Source organism: Plectropomus leopardus, chromosome 14 (assembly GCF_026936395.1).
Source record: "Plectropomus leopardus strain MGB_pleo_1.0 chromosome 14, ASM2693639v1, whole genome shotgun sequence".
Lineage (NCBI taxonomy): Eukaryota > Metazoa > Chordata > Actinopteri > Perciformes > Serranidae > Plectropomus > Plectropomus leopardus.
The window spans coordinates 11721791-11747581 of NC_142189.1; the positions used below are offsets into that span (position 1 = coordinate 11721791).

Sequence of the window (25791 nt, forward strand, 5' to 3'; positions counted from 1 at the left end):
ATCTGAGGTCTGGCTGCGCTTGATGTGGTCAGGATGAGCACTCACACGTGTGAGAGTGTGGTTTCAAACAGCAGAAAACACCAGGTGAGGGGGAGAGGGCTGTTTGAGGTTTATGTATCAAGAGCACAATGGAATAACCCTCAGGCTTTTATTCTTCTGAAGAATAATCTTTTAAAAACTCATGTTTTTCTAAAGGGAGTTCTGCCTGTCAGGCCGTCAAATAAACTCATTTGACTTGTGCAACTCATCAACATTAGGGGATTATTCGTTTAAATTTTGCAAACTCATCAACCACCGAAGAACTGAGTACAACAACATTTTTTACACACTAAAAAAACAGCTCTGCAGCTTTGTGACAATGCTTTTTTGTTTAATGATACACTTGGTCTTTAAATAGTTTATTAATCTAAAGAGCATTTTCTCAACCCATAATAGGAGCACATTTTTTGGTTAGACTGAAAAATTCAAAATCTTACATTTTTTTCATGGTTTTCACTGGGCAATTATTGATATGAAAATGTATTTTTTTTATCTTGGACAAAATCTTGACTTAATGATCTTGACTTAAGGTCCACTTATTAGGTCTGTCTGAGCTTTAATTGTGCCTCGTGGTCTTTATCGGCAGGTAGAGTTTGAGGATTTTGATTTTATATTTCTAAGGTAAGAATTAACTTAAACACTCAAGTTTTAAGCCAACCTGTACAAGAGATCCAAGCAGCAAACTGCACAATGACACAAACTCCATTTACTGATGAGGACTAGAAAAAAACACCGAAGATCACAAGCTTTAGGTAGTAACAAAAAACATTTTGTTTATTGAAAAGATTATTTTTTGGGACATTTTCCCTTTATTAATAGGACAGTTCGAGATAGACAGGGAAGGTGGGAGAGAGGGGGGAAGACTCGGACCTGGGCCGCTGCAGAAGCCTCAGCTGTATGGGGCACACACCCTACCAGGTGAGCTGGAGATCACCTAAAACAAAAAGCATTTTAAATGACCTGATTTCCTGATGTCCTGAGTTCTTGAGAGATTCCACTGCAGGTGGTTTTGCCATCTATCTTGGTCGCCTCCCTTTGGGGGATTTCCAGGCAGGACTAAACAGGAGGAGACCCTAGGGAGAAGGATTACATCTCCCAGCTGCTGTGGTAAAACCATAAGATCCCACATACAGATGACCATGACAAGTGGGCTGAAAACTGATGAATGCATTGTGTCTGACCTGCTAATTTGCAGATGCAGTGAGCAAATTTCAAAGAATAAAATTATACAGGCCCAGATGCAAGAAGGAAATGTTGGCATTGTACGTTAATGTAAATCACAAATTAGTTACATAATCAACATTTTTATAGTGAAGTAGACCTGCTATACCGGCTGACTTTGTCGTCTGGAGGTGGAGGGGATGGCGGATAGTATCATACCTTGACGAGACGCCTGCCAACCTGCAGACCACAGTTCTACAAATAACAAAACCGCTTCTGATTTGGCAAGTCATTGCTGTGTTTCCAGCCAGTATTTAGGGACAAAAAGTGTTTGTTTTTTTAAATTACTGAGTATTTAATCCAAAACATGATCTTTTAAACTATAACCTAGTGGTTTGTTTTTAAACCAAACCACATGTTGACCTCAGTGTTGTTGAAACGTTAAGATTCAACATAATGGCTACAAAATTAAGTGCAATAGTAACATATCCATAGTTGGCAGAAACGCACCATGTCAACATTTTTTTCTGGCAATTCAAAAAATGAAAAATATGGATGATAACAACTGTGTGCTTTCCCTCCTTTAATGTTAGATGGTTTTTTTGTTTCTTCATTTTGGGAACAAATAACTCCAAGTAGTGGAGAGTGGTTGCACTCACTGCCAGAATCTCTCCAAATGTTATGACAAGAAACAGGCCTCTCTTACCTTTGATTACTCTGTAAAAAATGCAAGAGTAGTAACATATTTAGTAATATTTTGGCAGAATTTATCACGATGACAAAATTAATTATTTCCCGGATTTTGTTTTAGCCCCTAAATGTATGTGGAATTGCAGGAAATGGGATGCAAATGTATTTCTGACACCCTGTTATATTGTGCCTCCCACTTTTCAAACCAAAGTTATGTCCTTTGATGAAAAAGTTTATAAATTAAGAAAAAGAGCAAATACTGTCAATGATACTATATACACTCAGGGACAAAGCTATCTCATACACAGTGGTGTTTTTTTTTTTTTTTACCTCAGTATGAGTTTTAACCACATAACTTCCACATTGGATGTAGTTTTAACAGATACAGTTCTCTTTGGGCCTACAAAAAACCCTCAACTGTAGGCCTACATGTTATTAAAGGATTTACTTACAACGTTTGTTGAAAGATAACATATCACCATCAGCCAAGATGATTCATCAGGGCAGATCCAAAGTCGGTTTATATTATCTCATGAATCATCCATCAAATTTACTGGGAACTACTGTGGATTTCCTCTGAAGCCCTGTGTGTGTGTGTGTGTGTGTGTGTGTGTGTGTGTGTGTGTGTGTGTGTGTGTGTGTGTGTGTGTGTGTGTGTGTGTGTGAGTGAGTGAGTGAGAGAGAGAGGAAGAGAGCGTTTTAGTCGTATGCATGAAGTGTTTGATATGATCCCGCTGTATCGTGTTTTAGCAGTGTAACAGTTATATAATCCCTGCATCTGTCACACTTTGGCTGAGGTTCAGTTTCAGTTTGAGGAATGCTGCTCCTGACTTGTTGACATGTAGGTCTCTGTGCATGCGTACTGTGTTTGCAGTGTACTCAAGAGTTGCAGAGTCATGTTGATGCATAAATTCCTGCCCTCCACCTTCTCCACCTCCACCGCAGCCTTTGGAAATGTGCCCTCGGCGACGCAGAGCAGCGACACTTCTCAGCTTCGCGCACTGAGACTTTTAATGTGAAGAGATTTGCTTGTTTCCTGACAGGGCGGAGATCTTCAGCCAGCAGCCGGGGAAGACCTCCTGCAGGCGGACAACTCGCGCGGAAACTCCCCGAAGTGATTTCAGCGTTGTCCTCATGTGATTTGGAGTTTACCAGCTGCCGTTGACGTGTTGTTTGAGGTGAGTGGATGTGTTTTAACGTCAAAAAGAGTCGGTTTCATAAGCTGAGTGGACGCGCCCTTTGGAGAAATCACTGTAATAATCAAACGTTGCTGTCGCGTGAGATGTAACAGAGGCGCTCGTGACATTTGTTGTGTTACCACGTCGTAGCAACAGCAGTGTTTTTGTCCAGGATTAGCTAAAGCTATCCGGTTATTTACTGTCGACTATAGAGTTTGTTGCCTCAGTAGTGCGCAGACTCCTAAAGAGGAATTGAAACTTTTGGTGCTCATTGTGTTTCCTTCATGCTCTGTCATTCATATACTGAAAGTATGATGTTCATACAACATCCTCATTAAAAAGAACACCTTAAAGATCACATATAACTATCAGAATGTCTATTACAGAATATAATCGTTAATAATTAAAATCATTAGTCATTAAAAGTGAGAATTTGCTGCTTTTCTATTCCTTGTTTCATTATAATTGACAAGTATTGCAAACAAAACAAGCTACTGTGAGTTTTTAAAATAGTATAAAACTAACAAGAAATGCTATTGAAGAATATGATAATAAAAAACAAAGTTACAAAGTGCTTTGAAATGAAAAGAAAATTTTAAAAAAAAGCACAAACAAGATAGAAAATGGGGAAAAAATAGTATAAAAAGTAACAATAAATACTATGGAAGAATATAATAATAACTTTATCCATATAGCACTTTGAAAACAAAGTTACAAAGTACTTTACAATCAAAACAATAATAAATCTAAACTATATGTACAAGACTGGAAATAAGCTAAAATAATACTATATTACTATATTTATTGATATAGTACCTTATCAAGCAAAGTAAAGTCTTTGGGTTCAAGACTGTATGTCTGATTAAACAAGTAATGTAAATATATCAACTTGGGTTATGTAATCTGTTTAGCCTACATTTTATAAAACAAACAATTAATTAGTTAATTTAAAACAAAAAATAATTAAAACAAAGAGGCAGTTGATAATTAAAATAATTATCATTGTGGCATTTTGAATAACTTACACTTCAATAAGACTATAAGACTAGACTAACTTTCTTTATTTTTTGGTTGCATTGCAAGGGTCAATACATGATCAATTCAGTGTGATGTGCTCCCAAATATTTGTGTGAAAACTTTATTTAAACCTCAGATAAGGAAGGAATTTTCCTTTGTTAAGGTTAGTATTTCTGATATGGTGAGTTTGTGGTCAGGAGGCAACCATGGGCTTTTTTAAAGGAACACTTCACTTCCAAAATGATCATTTTAAGGAAAAGATCATGCTTTCAGTTAAATGTTAATCATAAAGGTAATAATAATAAATAAAAAAAACGCTGTTATCGCTAAAAGTGGAAACTGCATTTCAAGCTTTGCTATTTTGGTGAAAAACAACAGAAATTAATTTTCCGTTAACCTCTTGCTGATTCATTAAGTATCAACATTTTTGCAACTTTTTAGATGATTTAATTAGCAACTTTTCTTTAATATGTTAACAGAAAATGCAATTTATCCTTCATTTAGTTTCTTCCAAAACATGTTTCAAATTAGCTGTATATAAATGTAATTTCAAGGAGACAGCTCTGCCCAAACACAATGCAGTGTGCCTGGGCAAGTGCATGCATCTGATCACTGCTTGTGTATTATCGAAGTGTTTTAAATACTGCCATTTTAGCCAGAATGTATGTATTTGGGAAGTACTGTGCATACGACCGGATAAATGAGTCTTGGTTTATACAACGGGTGCTGTGTTAGAGTTTGTGAACTGATGTTTTCATATGGTTTTGCTGTTAAACAGAGAGAGAAACAACTTCTTCACATATTAAACATACTATGTAGTGAGTAACTGTTATAGAAATTATCATTTTGTGGGTGAAGTATTCCTTTAATTCCTCGTTCTCAAGTGTTATTTTAGGTCACGGTGTTTAGTGTGCAGCCCTCGGCAGAAGTTTTTAACCATCAAATGTCTTCAGATGAGGCTTTTTAATTCTCAAGTTCCCCAAATATCAGTAGCTGTATTGTTTAATATTCATAAAATGTAAACTAAAGAGTGCCTTTGTCATCAGAAATCTTTGACCCCATCAGGGCAGCTAACAGATGACAAGGCAGATGAGCTTGTTGCCACTGCTGTTATCAAATGTTGCAAAAGACGTGCAGTCATCACAGCTCAGCAGTTTTAGACAGCATATTGTCAAAGGTTAAGGGACGATGTCCTTATACAAAGTCCTGTATGTAGCATGTTGAGCGTTCAGGTCAAAGCTGACTGCACAAGCTGACGTGTTCCCAAACTGCTGTCAAACATCTGCCAACAGAAACAGTCTGTAAATGGTTAACTCTCCCTCTCTCTCTGCCTCTCTTGTTTCTTAGAAATTCAGCGCTAAGCCAGGCCTTGGATTCATGAAAGAAAAAAAGTCTTGAAACCAAAATTGGTGAGTCACTATGATTTGGTTCTTCTGTTTTCTATAATTCTGTTATCCTCTTTGTTTTAGTGCCTCAAATGTACAAATTCCATCTGATAGATACCGCAAATCTTTTCAAAAACTCAATCAAAGATGCATTTTTATCAATGAAGCCTTCCAAACAACCCCCTGAGAAACAAATTTGCCCAAACCAAACAGCACCACCACCTACTGTGTTAACAGTCAGGACCTTGGTCAAACAAGCATTGATAGTTGAAATCAATAAACTGGTCAGAACTTGTGTCACAGTGTTCACACAGTGTTCCTGCAGGCTTGAGCAAAGCTTTATATAGTAGCCGAGCTCTGCGGTCTGTGTTTACTGTACAGTCATTCACTGTTAACCCCCTTAAAGCCTGATCAGGAGAGTCGGACAGGCCGATATATCCAAGAAAGAACAATGGCCCTTTATGGAAAACTGAGCCGTACTGTATTAGCGACTCTCACTCCCTGTTAAATCTTCCTTCAGCTAAATCTAATGTTGTTCTAGTCCCGCCATCTCCCACTTTGTTTTTCACTCCCTTGCTAACAGTATGTTGTCCTCAAAATCTCTCTCCCTCTGCATCACTCTCCCTCCCTCTCTGTCTCACACTTTTGGTCATATGACCAGCAAACAGGCCAACCGACTGTAGGGCGAGAGGTGAGGGAACAGATTTGATTGTGCAACCTCTGCAAAGCTGCAAACCAGCAGTAACCTTCCTCTGCTTTGCTCAGTAAAACACAGTTTCTAAGAGATGCTTGTACAGAAAAACAAATAATGGTCATAAAATCAGTTGTTTAAAGTGTGTTGTTGTGGTTCTCAGAGGGCCAGAGTAGGTTTGTCACGAGTAAGATCAGGGTTTGTCTCTTTCGTGCTAAAAAAGGGCTCTGCACTTATTGATTTGAAGGCTTTCTACATACATAAATACTCTCTAGCTAAGAGGCGGCATAGCAGAAGTATTTTCTCACTCTACAACTCAAGAGCTGATTTGTTCTGCCTCAAAACCGTAGCAGCGAGTGACAGTCTGTGGAATGCAGATATTTCATGTTTGCTAGATATGCTCTGCTGCGCTGTGCAAAGACACAAGTTAAACTTTATATTGTGAAGTTTGTAGGTCATTCTCAAGCATTGCAGTAAAATAACTCAAATCAGTAACAGAAAAATACTCTGTTTTTTTTGTTTGTTTGTTTTTTTAACCTTACACATGATTCTGGTGTCCACCAGGGCTGGAGCTGAGGGGGGGCTTCTTGGGGTCCAGCCCAGAGTGTTTTCTAAAAAGACCCAAATCAGTGCTGTTCGCTAAAAGAAATCTAATGTAATCTTTGAATCTTTGCAAATCTTTGTCTTACAGCGTACTAAAGACCACATTTATTTATGTTGTTGGGGATCCTTAATTTGCAGTTAGAGCAGCTCAGATTATTATGGCACGCATTCAAATGTAGCAGATTTGTCAGCTAAGCGTTCATTCTGTGAACTCTACACCAGCATAGTTAAAGGTTTCAGGATTAGTAATGCTGTTAACGCCACACTAACGCCACACTCCTCCCTGTTATGTAGCTGAAAAATAGTAACATCAGTTTCAGAATCATTTTGACAGAACAATTCGATACAAAAGATAGAAGGGAAGGCTCGACAGGATGGTTTTATTTATTGCAACTATCATGTTTTTTCACTAATGATGTGCCGATTTTAAGGCATTTTGTATCTCAAATTGCATGTAAGATAGGGCATATAGCTGCCATAATTGGGGGGCAGTCTGGTTCTGCCCCGATATGCTACATACACCTCATGCTTTAAACATATAGCGGAATTTGTCCTCCATTTTTCTACATGCGTTTTGATCATGTGAGGCACAGTGCTCAAAGATATAGTCCCCCTCAAAGAAACAACTTGACATTTTTTTTATACTAAAGTAGATATGGTAGCTGCCAGAAGTTTTTATGCAAAGCTAAAATAAGCTTCCAGGCGTTGGTTAATTCGCAGACATGAGTGCTGTTAATCCTCCATCTACCTCTTGGCAAGACAGTGAATGAGCATATTTATCAGAATGTCAAACTATACTTCAGAAAAACAACAAAAACAAACCAAAGATCAGCTGATGCATTTGATATTTGTTCTAATGTTAATTGTATATCCTAAAAAATCAGCATCAGTCATAGGCTGTGGTTATTAGTTGACATTTGTCTGTATGCTAAATGTACAGAGGCTTGTTAATTAGTGCTTTGTTTGAGACAGTACACCATTTATATCCATATGCAGTGATTACATTAGTTTTCTCTCTGTAACTGTGTGTAATTATTAATGTCTTTCAATGAAAAATAACTCACTTACATGTAATATTTATTTATATTTTAGAATTACTGGCAATAAAGTAGAAATACGATTCTTAAGATGTAATAAGAAACACTAAAATAAGTAAGTTTCTAAATGGTTGTTTGCTTTTAATTCACTGATCTCCTCTGACGTAACATGCAGATAATTGTGGTTTATTCTTTTCTTGACATTCATTAAATGACGAGTGACGGTCAAACAGGTTCCAGTCAGGACATAGTGACACAGTCCCTGATGCAAGGGAGTGGTTTTATTTCTTTACTTCTTTAGATGAATTGGATGTGATTTAGAGAAACAGTGGTTGGTCAACGACATCTTTGTCTGGTAGGATTTCATTCATTCATACCTTGTGAGGCTTTAAATAGAGTGGATGTATATTTTGGATATGTCTAACAGCTGGCTGGTGTCTGCAGAGTCTCAGTCACTCTGCTGTGACTCACACACTTTGACCATGACTATTAACAGTTTTCTGTTCAGCTGAGCTTTTTAAAGAAGAGAGGAAGGAAAAGAGTTTGAACTGGTCCTGACTGACAAATTATTAAGCTTATATTTGAAGGGTGGAACAAGCTCTTTGACATTGTGTCATCTAAGGCTACAACTGCTGATTATTTTTCATTAATCTGCTGGCTGTTTTTTTTTTCAATTAATAGATTAATCATTAGTCTCAAAGGGCATTTTAAATATTAGCTACAGTTGATAAGCACTTTGCCCTCACATTGGCAATGTTGTTCAGTACCCGAGTACATGTGTCATCTTCTGTGTGAATTTTGTTGTGCTGCAGTGTAGAAAAGGGCGTGGCAGACAGACACTGCCGTCCTGGGGTCCATCATCGGCTGGGGTTTTCATACTAAGTGGTTGCACCACTTCCCACCATTGGACTTGGGCGTGGCATATTAGCTGTCTGCTCTGATTTTTGTCTTAACCAACATGGTGGCTCGCTTTACAACTTTTTCTTACATTACTAAAGTAGGTCACGAAAGTGTTTATAAAAACAATTTAGCTGACAAATAAGATATGCAATTGCTGAGCCTATCAACAGTTAATGACCAAAACTGTACTGTGACAGATCCTGTGGACACCTACAGTACCTGAGGACAGATCTGGGTCTGTCAGTGCGTGGTGCACCACCGTTAAAAACTTGTCGTAGTCGCATTAAACAATAGTCCACCACTGTATTATGGCCCAGTTGCATACTGCACAGGAGTACACATGAACAGTACTAGAGCCACCTTTTCACTTTGCCTCAGGCACGGATTGGTGCACCGCACACTCATGTACACAGTATTTAAACTGGTCAAACAAACTGAACCTGAGGGTCAAGTGTAGTGTGATCCAGGCCAAGATTCATGATGTAAAAGCCTCTTCAAACAAACAGAATTGACATCATTACATGTCTTGTTTTGTCTTACTAATAATCCAACACCCCGCCCGAAATTATTCAGTTTGCTGTAATGTAAGACTAAGAAAAGCACTTGAGAATCTGAAACCATCAAATGTTTGGCATTTAAGCTTAAATGGTTATCAAAATAGTAGGTTAACTTTCTTTCAGTCATCTTATTGATTAATTCTTCTGATACTGATTGCTCTACCATGATACTGATTAATAAAAGGTTTCTGGTACATCATAGGAATTCTATAGACACATTAATGGATTAATAAACAGGCCCAAAGTGTCAGGGGGCATCCTGGCCTTCACCTGCAAAATGTCACTGGTAGAGACACCTATCGACCACAAGGAGACTCATGGTGACCACAAAGAGACATAAAACAACCACAAAGAGAAACAAAAAAGCACACAGAGACACAACATCCACTAGAAAGTGATGCAAAAAGAGGTGATGGGGCCCTCTGCATGTCTGTGTCCGGGAGTCCACTGTCTCATAATTCGCCACAATAACATATACACCAAATTATAATATTAATTACAATATTTGAAAGAGGTACCATTTTTCCTAGTTCAGCCTAAACTTTTCTATATCTCTTAGTTTCCATATTAGAAAATGTATTTAATCAGATATTTAGAAATGAAATAAGATAAAATTGTTAGAGCATTTAGTCCAGATTATCTGTTTACAGATTGAACATGAGAATATTTCACTTTAAGAAAATCTTTTCTTGAATAAACCAGACTGAAAACACAAAGACCGTTTCCTCAGGGCGAAAGCTGTGGTATAAAGCAGTTCAACAGAGTACGTCTTTTTCTGTTTCAGCAGCAAGGAAGTGAAACTTGGGAGTGTGTGACGCTCACACACTCACACACATTCATACACGAGGGAAAAACATCATATTCACGTGAGATTTTGATTCCTTTGGCTTCTTTTCAAACCACTAAAATTATCTCTAACTTGATTTGTTTTTTCTTCTTTTTGCAGGACTAGCATCACAACAGAAGAAATCCCTGCCAGGATACATCCGATTGTGCAGTTACACACATTTGCACCGCACTTCCGTATTTTTTCTGAAACCTGTGAAATGGGGACCAACAGTGATTTAATCATCATGGTTTGAGTCGCGCTTTTGCAGCTGTCCGATCCCGATTCAGAGGCTGTCAGTCATGTTGGAGCCTGGATCTGTGAATGAGGGAGTATTATGTGGTTCACCGTCAGTCTGCAAGTTTGTTTACCCGCCGTGTTTGTGCAGAGAAACATATGATCTGAACGTATTTTATGTGGCGACTGGATTTTTCTCTGGATTGCTCGCTCTGCCTGCTGACTGTGGCCGGGAATGGATAGTACCATTGCAATGTCCACATTCCTAATTTCTTGGGAAAAGTCCACTAACTGAACAGACTTTTGTGTTAACTTTGAGGCAAAATGGAGGAACTCCGGACATCTGCTCACTGGAGCCTTAACAAAGACCAAAGGAATTTCCTCTCTTAAGAGTCTGACCCCAATGGGATAAGAACTGAAAACTGTGAAAGACTAAGACTGAACAGGTAATCACTCAAACAAATCTGGAGTACCTCTCACCCAGAATGCATTGCCCTATGAGGAAGAAACGTCCCACACGTGAGTCTGATTTCTCGACTATCGCTGTGCCCGCGATGCACGGGTCCGGGTATGTTGACTACACGGTCGAGACCCACGCTTCCAAATCCTTCGCCGTCATGGAGGAATTCAGGCGGCAGGAGATGCTGTGTGACCTGGTGCTGCATGTCACATACAAGGAGCGGACAGTGGACTTCAAGGTGAAGAATCCTCTAAATTAAATGAATGGTTTCGGGCCTTGTAGAGGGACAATTATTTCACAGTTTGTGTAAAAATAACAAATTTACTATGTTCTATGTATTATAAGTACTAGCAGAAACTGACTAAGTGAAGTAAGAGACAAGTCCAGTCTCAGAAGCAGTGAGTCCAAATTAGTGAAGGCACCAATAAATCATATTGTGCCAACCCTTTAGATTACAGTACATATACAGTATTATTCTTCACAATTTGCAGTGTATTTTTTACACTTTATGTGTACCAGTATAGTGCATACCCATGCATGCATGTAGGGACAAAAAAGGGTGATGCACATAACTTGATTATAAGCTTATGAGATTTTTCCATTGGATTTTGGATTATTGCAGAAAATAAGCTCTATAGCAAACAGATGTTTATGATACTTGCACGTTTTGTTCAGTAAGATAATCTTCACCAGTGAATGCCACTTTTGTGATTTTTGAAGTGTAAATGCAGTAGTCAAATGTGAAAAGCTAACATTAGGCTATAAACAAACCTCATGTCTTCAGTGTTGCCACTTCAACAAGGATCTACGTAAAGCCGTGTACGGCGGGATGATGTTCTGTCGTCTCATACAGCCACCTGCTAGCAACTGTCTTTTTATGACATGTAAAAGCCTCGAATTCACAAGTGGGATATTTACTGACATTTTATGTCATAACAAAATGTGAGAGTCTCATAACCTTTTGGCTTCTAACCAAAAACTCGTTAAAAAAGAGACTTTGAGATGAGGGTTTACTCATTTCTGCATTTTAGGACTCATTCCTGCAGCACGCTGTAGTGGATGCAGTTTTTCTTTATCATCACATGTATTTTTTCCAGGTGCACAAGGTGGTACTGGCCTCCTGTAGCCCATACTTCAGAGCCATGTTCACCAGCAGCTTCAAAGAGTGTCGCGCCTCGGAGGTCACCCTGCGCGATGTCTGCCCCCAGGTGGTGGGAAGACTTATTGACTTTGCCTACACCTCCCGCATCACAGTGGGAGAGAAGTGTGTGTTGCACGTTCTTTTGGGTGCTATGAGGTAAACGCACAGTGTTTAAACAGCAGCAAACAGACTTGATTTCTTAATTCTGATACTGCTGTGTTTTTTTTTTTTTTATCTTCCAGAATTTAACAAGTAATTGCAAAATCCTTTTAGCTAGAGAACATACAAAGTAATGAATTCTTCCTCCTTTCCCTGTTGTTTTCTACAAGGTATCAGATGGAGGACGTGGCGAAGGCGTGCTGCGATTTCCTCACTAAGCACCTGGAGCCTGCCAATGTTGTTGGCATCGCCCGTTTTGCTGAAGAGATTGGCTGCACGGAGCTGCATCAGCGAAGTCGAGAGTATATCAACACACACTTCAATGAGGTGAGGTGCAAATACAGAGAAAGCAAGCACAAGTTTTCCTTTAAAATACAATCACGTCAGGTTTTTATGATGCTTATTTTATTATCATTTGTGCTTTACGTGACACAAACATGTGACACACACAGTATATTTACTGAGCAAAGTGGAGGTGTTTTTCAGTGAGAAACACACAGCCTTAAACATGCTCTTGCCATGTTGTTCTCACATGGCAAAAAGAAGAAAACCACTGAAAATGTTGTAGTGATCTCCACCAAAATCAGTGACTCTGTACCATGCAGGAATACGCATGTACACAACATCTCCCTGAAGGAGCTCCAGGACCACGGCGTTAGAAACATGCTCGTGGTCATTCTGGTGATTCCACGCAATATTTAGCAGGACTCTCTGGTTGTTCTTGTGCAATGCTGCACCCATGTGATAGCCTATCCGTCCATCCATAGTGTTGAACCTGAAGAAGTAGACACCACTGACGGGGGCTGTGAAGTAACCTGTATTGATGCACAAAGAAACATACAGAGAGCTTCATGAAATTTGCCAGTTAGTCTCTAAAATTATTCTTTTCTCTCAAGCATGTCATGTAGAAATAACATATTTGAGCAATACACATTCACACAAACACTTACCTGTGTAGGCGTTGTAGGCATTGCCCACATTCGTGATGATTTTGGGGTAGATCAGTGTAGTTTCAATATTGAAGGGTCCCACTATTCCAGTCAAAGCTGCAGAAAAGGCAACTTTGGGTCCATCTGTTTAAAAAAAAAAGAAGCATGAAACATACGTGCAGCACTTGTTCGTTATTTATTAACTGTTCACGTTAGGTCACACCAGGGGATAGTTGTGCCCCCATAGTTGACAGCTGGATTGGTCTGACTAAAATACAGGATAATCAGATGAATTTCAGTGAGGTTATTATATATTACATATATACATATTAATTCCTGTTGTTACCTGCCAGCTTTTTTGCCGTTTCCTCTGCCTGCTCTTTGTACTGAAGTAACATTGTCTTGGTCACATCAAGCTCTGCTCGTAGATCCTCAACTGCGTTCTCCTGAGCTCGTATTTTCCCTTCGCTCGCTGCCACTTTCCTCTCCATCAACTTCAGCTCCTCCACTGTGGCTCTCAGTGCTCCCAGCTCAGCACTGATGTCAGACTGGGAAGCTGACTCTGCTTGATCTAAAGCCCCTGACAGCCAAAGGGTCAGCAGCAAAACTTGAGCACATTTCATACTGTCTTTAGATCTTATAGAAGTTGATTGATTTTTACAAAGGCAGTTTGGGCAGTCACCAATTAAGCTGCAGAGCATGACCGTTTATATGCATTTTTTAAGCACACCTGATTCGTCACGCCTTCACATCAGCACATCTCATTGGTTAGTACTCTGATATATCTTTGATACTAAACATGTCTCATCACATGCTGTGCTCATGTGATATGATAACTGTGGGAGCAGTAAAGCTGCAGTGTTTAATGGTTACCTGAACCAAGGACAGGGAATTTGGCACTTTGGTTTGATCACAGCACCAGTACTTTTAGGCAGCTTTCCTCTTTCCCTGTCGCTGTTTATAAAATCATGGCCACTACTTTTGTAGGCATGTGAATGCTCCTTCTGTGTTTGTCTTATCTATAAACCCTGACTCTGACAGCTGCCTACCAGCTCACTTTAATCACTGAATAATATTGTGACTTAAAAAGATATCCACGCAAGAAAATACAATCTGAAATGTGCATATTCAGTAGTCAGTGTGTCTTTATCTTGTTTTGCTCTTGTGTCCCTCCGTCCTAGGTCACTAAGGAAGACGAGTTCTTCAGTCTCTCTCACTGCCAGCTGCTGGAGCTCATCAGTCAGGACAGTCTCAAGGTGCTCTGTGAGTCTGAGGTGTGTGGCGTTAAAAGACCTAATTAAAAACTGACTGACAAGCATGTTAGGAACATATCGCAAATATTGTATCTTCTGCCTTTTTCCGAAACCCCTGTTTTCATCTCATAACTTCAGTTATTTTTATGATTTGGGTCAAAATGTAAGAATAGTTCTGTATATTGCAAAATTTCCTGACTATTCATGCATGTTTTTGTGAGCAACAGCTAAGTTATTAATCAGTGATGCAGGTCTTGTTTTTTTTAACAATCTGAAGTTTTACCACAGTCACAGAAAAGCTAGAAGTTAAGAAGTAATTGAGACATTCAAATTAAAATTTTGGTCTGAGGCAACATTAGAGTCATGATTTATGTTGTTTGTTTGTGTCTCATATTATCGTATGTGTCACCCAACAATCATCTCATGCTAAAAAGGTTAAATGTACCTCAAGAAATCTAAAGAAAATGCTATCAGTCCAAATTCTGATGGACAGTATTTTCATGTATATTGCAAACCAAATATTGAAATGTCTAAATAAATCCGCATTAGGTGTATAAGGCCTGCACAGACTGGGTGCGCTGGGATATGGAGGGTAGAGCGCAGTACCTGCATGCCCTCTTGAACGCAGTTCATATCTACGCCCTGCCTCCGAAGTTCCTTAAGAACCAGCTGCTGTCTTGCCCCATCCTCAGCAAGGTAAACGCTGCCTCACTTTGTTATATCTTGTTATTGAAGTTAGTCAAAGGATAAGAGTTGTGCTGGCTTGAAGATTAAAGGAATAGACCTTTTTTATTTTGTTTTTTTAGTTGGGGTGCTTATCTATAGTCAGTATATTACATACAGTAGATTTCAGTCGGCATGCTCTCAGTTTGGAGAAGCAGACTGGAGTAAGACGTGGAAGCTAAGTAATGTAATGCTGTGGATAGGTTGTCAACAAAACATATTTTAGCCACCTAAAAAAATGAATATCAGTTTAAGTGTTGCCTATATTGGGAATATTTTTAACTGCTTTACCTTAACGTCAGACAGTGGTTTCCAGCATTAAAATGACGCCATTAATACCATTAATACCAGACTTCATTGAGAAAAACTGTTTTAACATTGCTAAACACAGGTGCTGCAGGTGTACTGTTGCCTTGATCAGTTACTTAGTTTGTGTTATTCTGTGACTTTGGCATTTAAAGGGGTTGTTTCCGATTCACCAAAGTCACACATTAACACTAACTAACTAACTAACTGATCAAAGCAGCAGTAAACCAGCAGCTCCTGTGTTCAGTGGGTTAAAATTACTGTTTTTGTCAAGGAGTGTGGTGGCTTTGACCAAAACATAGATGGGGGACTGAAGCCGCTAATGGCTGTCCTGTCGGAACGGGCTGTGTGACGAAAAGGTAAAGGGGTTAAAAATACTCTCAGTATAGCGTAGCGTTTAGGTGGCTAAAGTATGTTTTATTGCTGACCCCTCCACAGTATTACATTGCTTAGCTTCTGTGTCAGACTTCAGCCTGCTTCTCCAAACTCGGCGCATGCTGACTGACATCTATTGTATATAACCAGCAGACTATGAATAAGTGCTCTATACAACCCTCCTTCAAAAAATCTGAACTATCCCTTTAAAGGTATACTATGCAGGAAGTGAAATCCAACCCCAAATTCACCTTGCTATAATTGCACTTTTTTTGGCCCTGTGTTTGCAATTATTATAGCTTCCTTTTGGATGCATGCTGCTTACACTCTGGCACCTGGTTAGTACATGTTTTTTAATCCTTGAACACCTGGATCAACATAAATTTTCCTGTGCTGCGTTCAGGTGCCTTTCATAAGCATTTAAACCTCTGAAACCTGAGCAGATCAGCTTGATTTCTTTCAAAAATATGGGATAATGAGCGACCTGGCAAGAAATGTCATGCAAATTGCAAAAAAAAAAAAAAAAGTAAAAGGTGACAAGTAAATGACCTGAAAATTAGCTGTGGGGATTACTAGTTATTATCAAAACAAATGCTCATAATTCTGTATTTAGTATTATGTTACAGAAAAAAATATTAACTTTAGCACTTTTTGTTTGCTTTGTGTTTTTATCTTTTATTATCTATTTATGCTCAGTTATCCTCTCTTTACAAGTTTTTATTTTCTGCCCTTTTTTTTGACTCTAGGCCATTTCCTGTAAGGACTTCCTGTCTAAAATCTTCCAGGATATGACTCTGAGGAAGCTTCCCCCTGCACCTAACCGTGGAACTCAACTCATCTATGTGGCCGGCGGGTACTTATCTCACATCTTCAGTAGCACACATATTGCACTCTAAAAACAAATTATTTGTGGTATATCAACAAAAAAATGAACGCAACAGTTTGTATCAATCTTTTTGAGTTATGACAACTTCTAATGAAATCATGTGCAACAAGCATCAAAAGCACTTTTAAGTAGTGTTTACTTAATAACTGATAGCAAAACACAAATTTTAAAGTAAGAAATGTAAATGTCCCGAACAAACAGTCTTAACCATCTGAATTTGTCTGTGCATTTTAATTAACATTTCATTACCTTACTACAATCTGAACTTTATTTTAAATCAATTAACACATAAATTTGAGTTTAAATTTCATGCAACACTAAGCAGATGTAATCATCAATATTGTGTCAACACAACTTATTAAAATGTTGTTTGCAACTTAAAAGGTTTATCTAACATGCAACAATTGCATGTAATTAGGCAGTGGTGACAGGTCCCCTGAATTACTTTTTAGAGTGTGTAAGACTCTGTAAGCTATAACAAAACATTTTGGGACCTATTACACAATATTAAGGTGCCTCATGGATACGGAAAGTATCTCATTCTGCCACCCAGTGGCTGTAAGGAGGTCGTCCACTCTGTGCTCCGTACAGAGTTGCTCTGCTCTCTGCAGTTCATGTATGCACCCTCTCATTTTATAAGCCCTTTGTTTATAAAGGCGAGCTGTTGACTTATTATCCTGTGTCATAAAGCACAGGTGGGCTTTAATCAACTGCTATTGTTTGCCCCAGTTAGTTTCCCTGATAACTTAAGATCCAGACATTCATGAGGTTTTGACCACCATATTATCCACAGAGGTCTCTTCTGCGCCAAAACAAACAAACCCGGTGATTTAAACCGCTCCCTATATAGATATAAAGACCTCATTGTAAGATAATGAAAACACAACACTTCTTATTTTCAGGTGAATATGCACTGAAGAAAAAATACTTATTATATTATATTCCATTTCTGTCAATATATTCCCCTAAATCCTACACACTGGACCTGTAAGTCATTGGCCTCGGTTGTGTACTTTTTATGAATACATCTGAAATTGAGAGAACACATAGAGTGAACTTTCCATTTCTTCATCTCTATTCAGATACCAGCAGCATTCACTGGCAACCATGGAGGCGTATGATCCCAGGAGAAATGTGTGGCTAAAACTGACTGACATGGGGTCTGCGTGCAGCGGCCTGGGAGCGTGTACGCTGTTTGGACTGCTCTACACTGTAGGTTGCACCAGTTGTGTCATACAAACTTTAACCACCTATAACTCTTTAATGTCCCCACTAAGGAAACAGTAATGGATTTTTTTCTTTGCATTTTTCATGTCATTGGGGCTAGATTGACAAAAATTCACGTTTTTTTCTCTTTTTTTTAAACAATTAACCATTTTAAAAATTGTAAATTTATCTTAGCATCACTCCCTTCACCATAAAAAATTAACTGTTTGGTAGAACATGCTTTTAAGAAATGATTTGGCCATTATTAGACTTTTGTTTTTTGTATAAAGTTGCATGTCATTTTTAATACTAACTTCCTCTTTGTTTCTAACTGAAAAGGCATACTATTTAATGATTTAAAAACTAGCAACATCACTTTTCTTGCGCTACTTTTAAAAGCCTTTCACAGGTTTAAATCTGTGAAACCTGAACAGATGGTTGTGATTTTTTTTTTTCTTCAGAAAAACAAAAAAAAAATTTTTAAATGTAAAAAGCTTGGGAAACATTTCTAGGGAAAAACTATTTATAATTGTCTTATAATAATTACATATTCAAATTTATATTACAGAATTATTATATTATTATTAATTTTTAAGCACTTTTTTCTGGGTCATTTTCTCTTTTTTTTAGCTTTTTCTTTCATACTTTTTTAAAAATTTTCTTGTACTTTTTACTGATTTCTTGCTAATTTTTGGTCATTTACTCTTTTCGTTGCACATTGCCCTCTTCACCTGTTTCCCATGTTTCCCGTGAAATCAGGCCAGTTTGCTCAGGTTTTCAAAGGATTAAAGAGGCAGTGACGTCTAGTGGATTTTTTAGCATAATATACCTAATCCAGATAGTAAAGATAGCTCAATTAGGTTAACTTCAAAACATATAGTGACTCAAAATGTGGTCTACCAAACGGTTAAGCAGGACGTTGAAGGGATAAAAACACTGAGAGACTGAGAGTTTTGATTTCTGAATGACACTCGCAGACACATTTATATGTTATGATACAATATGATACGAGAAATACAAAACTGGGAATTACATTTAAACACTGATTTAGTTTGGTGCCACTGTGCCAGCACATTTCGTCATACATTTGATATTCAACACTGTAATCATTTAACCCAATTTCCTTCTTCCACCTGTTGATCCTGACTGGACTCATATTTGTTTTGAGAATTTAAAGAGCTCAAAATAATCTCTGTTCAGGTCGGTGGTAGGAACCTGTCGCTTCAAAACAACACAGAGTCAAGCTCCCTGTGCTGCTACAACCCGATGACCAACCAGTGGAGCCAGCGCGCCTCCCTCAACATCCCCAGGAACAGGGTCGGCGTGGGCGTGGTGGACGGCTGCATCTACGCCGTCGGGGGCTCCCAGGGCTCCACGCATCACAACACGGTGGAGAGGTGAGGCGAGGATTTATTTATTTAACTAGGCACTCGAGACGTAATTTGATTTTAATGACATCCTATTTACTGGGATGAATGTAATGAGCACGGATTTCCTCCTCCCTATGCACACATTCCTAGATTAAGTGCATTTACCTCAGCACAAGTATGGATAATGGCACGAGAGACATGAAATGAATAGCTGCCATTCAACCTAAGAAGTTTGCAGGTATTCCTCTTAGCTTAATTAGACAACAACTCGGGCTCTTTCAGAAACATGTTGAGACACACTTCCCAGGAATGCCGATCTGGTCGGGAAAGCTTTGCATCCTTGTTGCTGCCGCGCAGGGAGGAGTTTAAATGCTGTTACAAATCACTTTTAATCAATTCATAACAAGCCAAATGAAAGTTTCTTTTGATACTATTAGGTTGTTTTTTTAAATGTGCTTCAAATGTAACATTATTTTTATCTTTAAGGGTATAGATTTCTAAAAGATGCCGGTCACAAGAGAATTATTAGAACTCATCAGACGCCACTTGGAAGTGTCTTCATGAAAAGCTGCTCAATATAATGAAAGATGATAAAACTATTGAAATGAAAACTCAGTGATCAAAGGAAATTAAAGCATTTATAGTAACAATGGCAGAGAAAAGAAAAGGCTCCGCTCTTGCCTCCCAAATGAATCCAACCAACAGGGAGCTGTACCTTCTTGTTCGAGAGTGCTAAATTGAGATTATGTTTTGTTATTTATCTTTTAAATTTGCCTCGCTGCATGCTGTAATTTCAGGGTTCAGAGCGCGGGGTCAGTTGCGGCACGTTGCCCTAAGAAGTGACTTGAATTTGGTGCTTTTCTTAAAGGCAGTTTGCCAATGTTTGAGGGCAAGTGATGTAACATCAGCCACCCTCTTATCAGCCGTTTGTATACACGCAGTGCCAAGAACTGATTTAATCATTAACCAGTGAACAACATGCAGTCCGACCTGCATCATCGTGACTCAGGTCTTTGTTGTTGTTGTATCTCGCATTATTTGCATTTTACGTTTCCAGTGTTAAAGGAATAGTTTTGCATCCAGGGAAATATTTGCTTTTTCCTCGACAGCTGGATCAGAGGACTTATATAATATGTAGAGTAATATGGAGTAATACGTATATGACCATCTGCTGGATTGAGTTAGGAGCCGAGCGGCAGCATTTTGGACAGTTTGTAAGCGGTGTGATGAGGATTTGTTCAGTCTAATCATGAGAGGCCATGTGATGCAGAAGAGCAACGTTGTGTGTGTATTCGACATTGAAAACAAAGAATCAAACCGATGAACCTGTAAACAATCCAGGTAATCACTTCAGTACTGTCAATATAGCCTACGCTTCCACGCCACCCATAAAAACCTGCATCATCACCTTGCAAAAATCAACACAATGATGCTAGCACGCAACCAAACGCTACAAAGCCAGTCTCTTAAGCAGGTTTTTTTAAAAACCCACTCATTCCCCATGAATCTTAGTGGTTACAGGTGTTGAACAGTGCCAGGCTGTTCCCCCTCCATCCCGTCCTCATGCTAAGCAAAGATAACCGTCTCGTGACTGTATTTAACGTACAGACATGAGTTTGGAATCGGTCTCCTCATCTAACTCTCAACAAGAAAGCAAAACGCCTATTATGGGAAACCTGTAAACCACATGTTAAATAACAGGATGAGATTAGATCAATTTGACCTCTTTTTTTTATCTTGGCTTTAAAAATACCTAGAATAGACACATATACAAAATATACGAAATATGGCTCACATAGCAGATATAAACATCAACCATCATACTCAGATATATTTCGTCCATAGAGGTATCAGAGACACAGGCAACCACCGGAGTCTGGCTTTTATGCTTTCCATCAAATAAATATTTCTTAAACTTTTCCTCCATTGTTGTACAGTTGGTGGCTTTTCTTTCCTCCACAACACTGTTATCATTTTTTTGCAATCAACAGCAACACCCCAAGTGGCTGTTTTTTATACATAATATGGAAATGTGGGTATGATCTTTAATCTTCCCACAATTTCTCCAGCATAGTGCTGATGTTTTTCTGTGTCTCGCAAACACAAAATGAGTCTAAAATACTCTCATTTTAGGTTAATTGGAGCTTTAAACCCTTTTTTAAATTAACTCTGAGGATAGAGTGATAACCTAACTGTTCCACAGACGTCTACAGGATGCAGGCTACAGCATCGTGTGGACTTTCTCGTCTCTGCCTGCTCTCAGCGGTGTTACAACCTCTTCGGCTTCAAATAAAGCTTGTCAATAGTTGCCAAACATGGTTGCCAGCTTAACCTAATCCACTTAAAGTTGACTGGCTCGTGTAGATTTAGGAGGCTGCTTCACACGGCCGCTGCTCTGTTGATCACTTCACGTTTTGCGGCACTGATACGCTTATTTTAATTATTTTAATTTACAAACGTGACAACATTAGGAGCTGTCAACAGATTATCACACTGACTGCACGACCTGTGTTTGGTTTACAGGTGGGATCCCGAATCTAATCGCTGGTCTTTTGTTTGCCCGATGTCGGTGGCTCGTCTTGGTGCCGGAGTAGCGGCGTGTGGGGGGGCTCTGTATGTGGTCGGGGGATATGATGGGCAGAGCCGCTGGAACACTGTGGAGAAATACCAGCCGGACACAAACACCTGGCAGCAGCTGGCGCCCATGAGCACTGTACGCAGCGGACTGGGTGAGTGTGTTTACACTCTTGTCTTTATCAGAGCTAATCGGAATAAATGAATGAGACACTATGTATTGATTAGAGAGTTTAAGATGTACTGGTAGGCAGATTATGAGCTGTAGGTCAGATTATGAGCTGTAGGTCAGATTATGAGCTGTAGGGTAGATTATGAGCTGTAGGGCAGATTATGAGCTGTAGGCAGCAGGTCGAGCTGTTTTTATGCTAAGCTAAGCTAACGTCTCCTGACTGGAGCTTAATTGTTTTTTATGCACAGATGTTGAATGTGGTGTCAATCTTCTCATCTAACTTTATGCAAGAATAAGCTTTTTTAGAAAAATAATTGATTTTTGTGCTAAGATATGCAAACTGACTGCTGGTTCCAGCTGCGTTTTTACTATGCATAGTTTAAAAAAAAATAATTTTCTATTTGCATATACACATGTACAGAAGGGGCAGAGATTAAAAAACACATGCAGGAGAGGTAGAAAGACAAAAATGGCTCGTGGAGATACCTCCCCTATTAAATAAATATAGTCATTCATAAAAAGTTAAAAACAAAGATTACATAATTGATACAATTGTCAAGACTAAGCAGTAATACAAATTTGATACAAATGTGCCAATGACAAAAAGTTTGTACTCACAAAGTTAAATGCAGTTACACATGAATCAGTGAAGTGTAAATAGAGTCATTTTCACCTTCACTGATCCTCTCATTTAAGCCCTGTTTATAGTTTATACTGTAGCTCTGTGTACGTGTGCAAGTCAACTGCAAGTCCATTCAGTCCTATGAGAACCGGGATCTCCGATGTGTTTGTGAAACTCCTCCTTCCTTTTTTTTTTTTCACAGTCTACAATTTGCCTCAAGTCTGTGGAAAGGATGTATTGTTTACAGATTTTGGACAGACCTTATGCATTTTGCCACAGGAGATTAGCATAAAATTGAATTAGTTAACACACTGATGAATATAATATAGCTTTATTCATACATTTTATCTAACGGACTGCACTTAATTATTATCAGCATTTTTTATATGTATATATCATGACGATCCTCCCTGGAGTTGCAAATGTTTTCTCCTGAGCCTCCCTGAGTGACAGCTGGAAATGCATGACCCTCCCTCCACCATAAACAGTCATATTTGCAGTCTCTGGCTATCATAAATGGTGTGATTTTATAGATTTCTGAAGTAAACTTGCCTTTGATTGATTGATTAGTTGATATATTCACCCCAACCCCAATCACAAAACATACCTCCCTCCCCAGTGCTTAAAAAATCATTTGAAGTGCCTCCTCCGTTTTGCACCACCCCCTCCCCTCTCATTGATAATGAACAGTCCCAGAATAAAAACTTTGACAGCAAGTTTAGCTGGTTAACATTGATAGCATGTCATCTGTGTAACATAAAGAGTGAATGCTTAGTGGTTCAAAATATTTTACAGACTGGCTTCACACCTGAAAACCTCCTCACGTACTGGTGTCCATGCGTTATTTGTTCTGTTTTTTGTTTCTGTACAACTCCATGCTCATATTCCACAAGACTGGACGTTGGAAACACTCAAAATTAACTGTTCTGCCATCCCGTAAATAATACGGAAACATGGACACAGAACAACCTGTAGAAAGGAGGTGTAACTCTCGGCAAGAGCATGAATATGTCATTTTGTCACTAATATGCTGAACTACTCCTTTAACTTCCCTCTCTGTGTCGTTGCAGGGTTGGTGTGTGTGAACTCTCACCTGTACGCAATAGGAGGTTATGATGGGCGGAACCAGCTGTGTACTGTGGAGCGTTACAATATAGCAAGAAACCAATGGGAGCCCCGAGCCTCCATGCAGTACTGCCGCAGTGCACACGGAGTCACAGTCCACCAGGGACGCATCTTTGTCCTCGGTCAGTTACGTGTCTTATTGAAATCTGACAAAATTTAATCATTACGTTTTATTTAGTATGTTTTCTTGAGGGTATAATCACCTAAAAATAAGACATTTTCCTCGTCCATGGAGTCCGTCATATTGCACTGCCATGTTTCTTCAGTAGCCCAGAAGGGACAAACCACACTCTGTCTCTAGACAGGGCTACAGATGGACATGAAGTCAGAAGTAAAAGTGTAAAAATATATGAACCATGATCTTTTAATAACATTAATAATTTGGCTCATCGCAGTTTTTTTTTTTTTTTAAGCATATTTTTGTTTTATTTTTTTCGTATTTGGTTTTTACTGCTTTTTTTCTGCTATTTTTTCCACATTATTATCATTATTTAATTTCACCACATTTCTTCTATTTTTTAACTTTTCTTTTTTTACCCTATTTTTTTCTTTGTGTGTGTTGCTGCCCGGTATTATAGAATATAGTTTTTGTTGATAAAGCTTGTATTGATTACTATTGATTGTTTAAAGTTAGGCCTGTTTCTGTCGGTGTCGTCACAGTTTTCACATTAACTTTGTTATGTAATTAAGCCCATTGCACTTTTTGTATTCTTGCACATTTGAGTGTGCAGTCACTACCTCAAACACTTGTTTTATTTTCGTGTTTAAAAGGAGTTTCAGTTGGTAATCAGTCTAGAGTATAAAAACCTTTTAGCCAAATTAGACAGTGTTTATGCATGTGGATGCAATAATAATACAGACTTGTTAAGTAATTATATAATTTTGATTAATTGTTACACAGGAGGGTCAGCAGGCTCAATGTGGCTCAATGAATTAGTGTAGTTAATTGGAGTAAAGCATGGTTCATATGTTAAGAGTAAACAGACGAGCAGCAGACAAATTAAATGTCAGATCAGGGAGAAATAAACAGCATTCTTATTATTAGATGTTTTATTATTATTATTATTAAAGGGGATGCAATAAAGTAAATAAAGTCAATTGGAAATCACAAAGTAAAAAAGTCCTTAAAAAACAATTTTAATAATAATAACAATGGTAATAATAATTCAAAAGTTCTCTGATTGATTTATTAACAGCCCCGTTAAAACTTATTGTGTTTTTGTGTGTGTTCATCCAGGAGGCTTTAACCAGCACGGCTTCCTGTCCAGCGTTGAGTGTTACTGTCCGGACAGAAATGAATGGACGTGTGTTACCGACATGCCCGTCGGACGCAGCGGCATGGGCGTCGCTGTTACCATGGAGCCTTGTCCCGGCAGCCTGCCGGAGCCAGAGGAGGATGAGGAGGGAGCCACATGAAGATAAAAATCTGTCAAAGTCTCAAGAGTTGAATATGGATCTCAGTGTTGCTGCTTTTCAAGAGAGAGGTAAAGTGCATTCAACAAATAAACATTCCAACATGAAACTCTTAAAACGTCCCCGCTCTGCTGGAGAACTGCAGGTAAAGTTTGAATGTAAACGTCAAAGAGGAGGAATTTTATTTCTACACCTGCTCGGGGGACAAAGACACAGAAAACATCAAGGTGCTACAGGTGTAATCCCAAATAACAGTACTGTTTAATTATTATTCCTCAGATGTTTTTAATCTGTTAGTGTTATATTTGTGTCCTCTAATTCCTCACTGTGTCGTATCTCTACCTCTGTCTGCACTTTTCTGATTTCCTTATGTTGTGCCAATATAGTTTCACACAAAACTGCCATTTTTTTATTTTATTGATTTTTTTTGTGTGCACTCACCATATATTGTGTTTCTGGAAATAAACTAAATCAAATGTGTATTTCTGCCCCACATACTCATCATTATAATTCCCCTACATCTCATACTGAACGCATTCATATTAGTCAATCCGAGACATCGATATTTGTTTGAATTCGAGTTGTGACGTAGGGTGACCAAAATGTAATGTCAGGGCAGCGTCTAATGGGTAAAAAAAAGGATAGTTAAACGCACATCACGTATGTGCAAGGCTTTCAAATAACTTTCACCAGGGAAAAAAGCTAAACCTGCACACTTACTCCATACCACACAAGTCAAATGTTTGACCTGAAGAT

The 25791-nt window shown here is 38.6% G+C and overlaps 2 protein-coding genes across 5 annotated transcripts; one reads left to right on the plus strand and one right to left on the minus strand.

Annotated features, from left to right (window-relative positions):
* Window positions 1-65: 65 nt before the first annotated feature.
* Window positions 66-25515, plus strand: keap1a (kelch-like ECH-associated protein 1a). Of its 4 annotated transcripts, none has more exons than XM_088087876.1 (14): window positions 66-84; window positions 2934-3068; window positions 5433-5494; window positions 10205-11019; window positions 11879-12078; window positions 12252-12408; window positions 14192-14284; window positions 14813-14959; window positions 16414-16520; window positions 17636-17765; window positions 18960-19156; window positions 21653-21858; window positions 23568-23744; window positions 24860-25515. In XM_088087876.1, the coding sequence occupies exons 4-14, from the start codon at window positions 10807-10809 to the stop codon at window positions 25036-25038; spliced, it is 1806 nt and encodes a 601-aa protein (XP_087944002.1). In that variant the 5' UTR covers window positions 66-84; window positions 2934-3068; window positions 5433-5494; window positions 10205-10806; the 3' UTR covers window positions 25039-25515. The 4 variants fall into 4 exon arrangements, with proteins under 4 accessions (XP_087944002.1, XP_042356630.1, XP_087944003.1 ...); XM_042500696.2 differs by lacking the exon at window positions 66-84 and adding an exon at window positions 2587-2731; XM_088087877.1 differs by lacking the exon at window positions 66-84 and adding an exon at window positions 10043-10124 and having other exon boundaries at window positions 2759-3068.
* On the minus strand, window positions 12465-13687 carry LOC121953531 (complement C1q-like protein 4). The gene is made up of 3 exons (XM_042500697.2): window positions 13357-13687; window positions 13032-13154; window positions 12465-12896 (listed from the first exon to the last, which is right to left on the minus strand). The coding sequence occupies exons 1-3, from the start codon at window positions 13631-13633 to the stop codon at window positions 12610-12612; spliced, it is 687 nt and encodes a 228-aa protein (XP_042356631.1). The 5' UTR covers window positions 13634-13687; the 3' UTR covers window positions 12465-12609.
* Window positions 25516-25791: the final 276 nt, after the last annotated feature.

Excerpts from the sequence above, each read along its gene's own strand:
- keap1a (XM_088087876.1), top strand. The coding sequence starts at position 10,807 with ATGCATTGCCCTATGAGGAAGAAACGTCCCACACGTGAGTCTGATTTC. Across the intron at positions 14,285-14,812 it reads AGGTGCTCTGTGAGTCTGAG|GTGTATAAGGCCTGCACAGA; the intron begins GTGTGTGGCGTT and ends AATCCGCATTAG. Across the intron at positions 17,766-18,959 it reads TGTTTGGACTGCTCTACACT|GTCGGTGGTAGGAACCTGTC; the intron begins GTAGGTTGCACC and ends ATCTCTGTTCAG.
- LOC121953531 (XM_042500697.2), bottom strand. The coding sequence starts at position 13,633 with ATGAAATGTGCTCAAGTTTTGCTGCTGACCCTTTGGCTGTCAGGGGCT. Across the intron at positions 13,155-13,356 it reads AACGGCAAAAAAGCTGGCAG|ATGGACCCAAAGTTGCCTTT; the intron begins GTAACAACAGGA and ends TTTTTTAAACAG. Across the intron at positions 12,897-13,031 it reads TGCCTACAACGCCTACACAG|GTTACTTCACAGCCCCCGTC; the intron begins GTAAGTGTTTGT and ends GCATCAATACAG.